At 50.2% G+C, this 5843-nt stretch overlaps 1 protein-coding gene across 1 annotated transcript; it reads left to right on the forward strand.

Annotated features, from left to right (window-relative positions):
- Window positions 1–1312: 1312 nt before the first annotated feature.
- Window positions 1313–5488, forward strand: LOC307245615 (G-protein coupled receptor 26-like; the record flags this gene model as incomplete). Its single annotated transcript, XM_080021261.1, has 3 exons — window positions 1313–1983; window positions 2956–3069; window positions 5260–5488. 3 exons carry the CDS (start codon window positions 1313–1315, stop codon window positions 5486–5488), a joined length of 1014 nt encoding a protein of 337 aa, XP_079877387.1.
- Between the last annotated feature and the right edge of the window lie 355 nt (window positions 5489–5843).

Here is a 5843-nt window from a genome sequence, read left to right on the forward strand (position 1 = left end):
CCCCCACTCCACCCACTCACCGCCACTGCTGCCACCACCTTGCCCACCCTCTCTCCCCATCTCCATGCTGTCATCAGCTGCTCACGTGCAGCAGCGCATGAGGAAGAAAGGGAAACAGAGTGAGAGAGAGAGAGAGAAAGAGAGAGAGAGAGAGAGAGAGAGAGAGAGAGAGAGAGAGAGAGAGAGAGAGAGAAGTGGGGGAATCCTCCACGTCCCTGAAGGGGTGGGGGAGAGTGGGCGGGTGGGTGGGTTGGGTATGGCTTCAGTGCCTCCTTATCAGTGAAGTGGACCAGATCACTCTGAGGAAACACACCAGAGACATTCTGGTTCAGGGCGGTGACAAAATTATATAATAATGTAAACTGCAAGGCAATGGCAGTGGCAGTGCAGATCAATACAATTGAAATTAAAGATAAGATAGAGAACAGGAAGTAAGAATATGTAAGTGACAGAATATATGACTGCAAAAGCATAAACATGAGTATAAAAGACAAGCTCAAGAACACACAGGTGACAGTGACCATATGACAATATGAAACCGAATTTAAACGATTAACCTGTTTATTATCATGGCATTTTCACTGCTTTTGCACAGCATGGTTTAAGGCACCTAATAAAAATGAACAGAGTTCAGTGAAAAATGAAGGAATAATTTGCAATAACTCGCAGTTTTACACTACTATACTGTAATATACATTATATGATGGAGCACAGAAACGTCGTGCTTTTTAAATAATAAAACAAAGCAGTGGTATATGCTAAGAAAAGATGAGATAAGATCAATTCAAAGTCAATTTCTTAGTGTGTGGTCGTATGTGCATTCTCTTTAATTATTTACAACTGCTATGCTATGGCATGCACATATGAATGTATGGAAACCTGCTCGGATAACAAGCAGAATAGTCCGGGGGAAAGACAAAGTGTGTCTGGCCCCCATCACAGTGCAGTGTGGTGTGGAGAGGCATCACAGGACAGCCCCTGCAGGACGCAGTGGCAGCGCAGGAGCAGCTTTGGGCTGGAGCTTCTTCCTGCACTTTGTGGATCTGTTGTAACCGCAAGGAGTCTCTCCTTGCATTCGTTTATTTGCCGGGCAGCCCCGCAAACCCGATTCCTACCACGGAGCCGTGCGCAAGTGTTTAGCGGCCGGGCCACACCAGAGGACTGGAGGGACGCAGCACATGCACCGCTGGAAACCACTGAGGATGCACGGACATGGTTACGGGTGAACATGCCATCCCCCCACCCACTGCAGATGGAGCCGGGACGCGCACGCAGCAGAGGTGTGGAGGAGAGCTGAGCGGATGGAGGCATGATGGACCGGGCGGAGGCGGTGCTCTGCGCGCTGGTGGTGCTGATCATCGCCGTGTCGCTGCTGTCCAACGTGCTGGTGCTGATCTGCTTCCTGTACAGCGCCGAGATCCGCGGCCAGGTGCCGGGGCTGTTCACCCTCAACCTCACCCTGTGCAACCTGTTGCTCACCGTGTCCAACATGCCCATCACGCTGGTGGGGCTGGTGAGCCGCGCTCAGCCCGGCGGGGACGGCTTGTGCCGGGCGGCGGGCTTCCTGGAGACCTTCCTGTCCACCAACTCCATGCTGAGCATGGCGGCGCTGAGCACGGACCGCTGGGTGGCCGTGGTGTTCCCCCTGAGGTACCACTCGCGGATGCGGCGGCGGGACGCGGCTCTGGTGCTGGGCTACACGTGGGTCCACTCGGTGTGCTTCTCCGCGGTGGCCGCCGGGCTGTCCTGGGTGGGCTACCACCGGCTGTACGCCTCATGCACCCTGTCCGAGCCGGGGGCGGCCGGCAGCCGGACCCAGTTCGTGGTGTTCACCGTGTTCTTCCACTCCTTCACCTTCCTGCTCTCCTTCGTCGTGCTGTGCGTCACTTACCTCAAAGTGCTCAAAGTGGCGCGATTCCACTGCAAGAGGATCGATGTGATCACCATGCAAACTTTGGTGTTGCTGGTGGACATCCACCCCAGGTGAGTTCCATCTGCCCGACTGTCTGTCTGTCCGTCTGTCTGTAAGATAAGAGAACTTTTTTGATTGTGAAAGTGGGAGCCCGAGTTGTCAGTACAGTGCAAGTCAAAAAAGTGATCAAATAACTAAATGGATCAATCAATCAATCAATCAATCAATCAATCAATCAATCAATCAATCAATAAATAGAGGTGCCTTAATTGAACACTGTCTCATTATAATCCTGTATGAACCATATGGGTAACAAAATACCAATGAATGAAATACAATTATTCCCCACAATTTTTCCATCATTGTAGCATCAAGTCCAATCTATTATTTAACAAACCAATTAAAGGGAACATGCACATATTTCAAGCAAACCCCTGAAGAGCAGATCAATAGGCTGGATATCCATGCGGGCACCGATCCAAAGCCATTTAGTTCATTGGACGCTCCTGCCTGGGCTTTTCAGAGGGAATGTAAAGCCAGGTTTCCCCCCGCACCGTCATTGTTTTTCGGACGGGAGCGTCCTCCCACTGGCATTTGTCGAGCATGTCCTGGAGCGATCGCAAAATCCGATCCTGTTGCTGACACTATTTTTCTTTCCATCTCCAGCAAATACACACTGATCTCCTCGAGCACGCACAGTGCATTTCAGCCCAGAATAGATGGAATGTGTCATTGTGGTAAAGGCCTATTATAGTTTTTGTTTAACATAGGACATCAATGCCGGTTGATGGTACAAGAAGGGCAAAGGTATTGGAATATGTTGAAATATGTATTCTGTCCGCTTTTGTCCAAAATAGCATTTTCAAAGTGTTCCTGTAACAACACAACATCCCCACAAGCCTTTAAAGTGGGTGAAAACTCTTTGGCTGTGGATGCCCCCCTCCCAATTCAACCCCCTTGCACACACACACACACACACACACGCACGCACACACGCACGCCCACACACACTCTGTTTATCAGTGTGTTCTTCCCTCCGTCAGCGTCCGTCAGCGCTGCCTGGAGGAGCAGAAGAGGAGACGGCAGAGAGCGTCAAGGAAGATCAGCACCTTCATCGGCACCTTCATGCTCTGCTTTGCTCCCTACGTGATCACAAGGTGGGTTTGGGGAAGAGGGTGGGGGGCGGGGGGGGGGGGGGCTGAAACAAAAGAGAGTGGGAGGGGGAGAGAGACAGAGAGAGAGAGAGAGAGAGAGAGAGAGAGGAAGAGAAGAGAGGAGAGACCCACTCCGGCTCACTGCGGCATGCGCAGCCTAGTTAGCTCCTGGTATCCCCAAACCCCCTTTCGCCGTCATCCCCAACCCCCACCCCCACCCCCACCCAAACCCCCGCCCCCGCCCCACTGCCCTCCTCCTCCTCCTCCTCCTCCTGCTCCTCTTCTCTGTCTCTACTTTGCCAACTCCACTCGACCCAGGGTTGAAAGATGAGATTGGCTGACCTTGTGCTAAATAATATGCCTCAGCTCTGCTCTCACTCCTGCCTTATCACTTTTTTGTAAACCCCCCGTAGTTTGTTAGATGCAACCGAGTATGTCAGTGGGTAAAAAAAACAAACAAAAAAAAGAACAACAAGAAAAACAGAACCCTCTTCAGTCACACGGGCTGGACGGCTCAGATACGAGCAGACATGGGAAAATAAATCCGGGTGCAGAAAGTAAAAAGTCCTGTTTCCGTGTTCTTGCTCCAGCCCCGCCCTGCACCAGCCGATGTCCCCCCGGGGCCATGTCCGCATGGTTACTTTCGGAATTTGGCGAAGAAGAGCTCGGACACTTTGTGCGTGGTTCTCGTCTCCTCCTCGTCGATCGAGCGGTGACGGCGACTCAGTAGTAGACTCGTATCGTAACCGTGCCACGCCCGCTTTCCTGTAAAATGTCCAGATTAACCAATAAGCGGTTGAAACCGGGTGCACTTAACGCCACCCCCCCCCGGAACCGACGTTCGATTGGTTTCATTCACTTCCTTGACCTCTCGCTGACCTCAGATGTGTGTGTGTGTGCTTGCATGCGTGCGTGCGTGCGTGCGTGCGTGCGTGCGGGCAAATCACGGAAGATGGCCGCCGGCCCAATAATATACATCGACGCGGCTTGATTATCAGTGCTGTAATCACGCAGAGTGCAGAGCGTAGCGCGTCGATGTGTTCACCGTAAGCCCGGGCTCTGGCTCCGTTTAGCGGCACCGTATCAGGATCACGAGGGGGACGGCGCATTTCGGAGATCCCTTTTCATCGACGTCGAAGACATTTTTTTCTTTTTTGGAAAACTCCCGCCCCGCGAAACGGGAATGAGATCGGCGTTCATTTCAAGTTACGCAACGCTGGGTAATGTCTGCTGATGATGAACGTGATGGATTCAGAAAAATATTTTTTCTTTTTTTTTTTTAAGCAAAAACAAGCCGAGAGCCGCCACCTTGGTCGTCTTTGGTAGGTCGCCAGAGCAACCTGCCTAACTGCGCACTTATCTGCCGTTTCCGAGCATTTCTACTAATCCTTAAATGAGACGCTTTGTGTTTTCTGTAATGATAATAATAATCCAAGCTGATTGTCCCGTTTCTTATCGCTGGCCTTTATTTAAGTTCACTGAATTATCCCGTTGGGTTTGAAACCGGACCGACTGAAGAATTCGGCATCTCGGCGTCGGAAGAGAAATTCCAATTATAACTAAAAAGATATTTCCCCACAGCCACATGAGTGCTTTTGACAGCCGCCCACATTGTATCCAGTGAGCTTTTCTCTTTGGTCATTATGGTACGAGACAATTATTTTGCAGGAGAGCGGTGTCACATATGTACTGCATATATTTTTTTCATAGTTTTTAACATATTTTTTGCTTGAATAAAAACAGCAACCATAGATACAAAGCCTGCTTGCTGGGACACTCACTGCTGACTTGAAATGTATATATTGTAAAATATCAGAATAAGAATCCGAATTATTAATTATTAATTATCAATATTTGTATTTGCAAATACAATGATTTGTCGTTGAAAAAAAAAAAAAATGTGAATAAAAATAAACAAAAAATAAATAAAAATTGCCAATTATACAGAAAGATACACAAACATAAATACATAAATACAGAACAAAATATGTAAATCATCTATATACATATAAGCACATACACAACATAGAACCCATGCTGTATATGTTATAAGTACCATAAAAGTAAGTGTAGTGGGTCATAGAAAAGCAAAGTCCACAGTGCTATAGTTTGTGGGAATATACACAGTGGGAAGCTTAGGACATACGAGACTTTTGGAGACCCTTACACACTCTCTCTCTCTCTCTCTCGCAGGATTGTGGAGTTGTTTCCGGCGGTGCCTATTAACCCCCACTGGGGAATCATCTCCAAGTGCTTGGCGTACAGCAAGGCGGCCTGCGACCCCTTCGTGTACTCGCTGCTGCGCCACCAGTACAGGAAGACCTGCAGCGACATCGTCAACCGGCTCCTGAAGAGGAGCTCCGTCAACGCCTCCGGGCTCGGCCGCGAGACCCCGGCCGACTGCACGCCGGGCGCCGAGTGACGAGGCGGGGAGGGAAGCGGTGATCGCTCCCGATTTCGGAGAGACCCCCTCGACCCCTTTCCCTGCGGCGGGGACACGCGGCTTATACAGTATATCGTTGGGGGGCGAGCGGTTCGATTTTCAAGACTTTTGCGCTCGGACAAATTGGCCGGGGAAACTACGGCTTGTTTTTACCCCCCCCCCCCCCCCCCCCCCCAAGACCAACCGAGTGGTACGAGCGAACTAGTTTGGGTTTTGGAGGGATCCTCCCTCCTTCACCTCCACCCAGAGAGACCAACCTGCTCATCATAGAAGAACAGCCAGCTCACAAGCTCATTATCCTAACAACAGTCGCCTCTGTGCCGACTCTGTTTGT

This window comes from Zeus faber (assembly GCF_960531495.2).
Source record: "Zeus faber genome assembly, chromosome: 20".
Classification (NCBI taxonomy): Eukaryota; Metazoa; Chordata; class Actinopteri; order Zeiformes; family Zeidae; genus Zeus; species Zeus faber.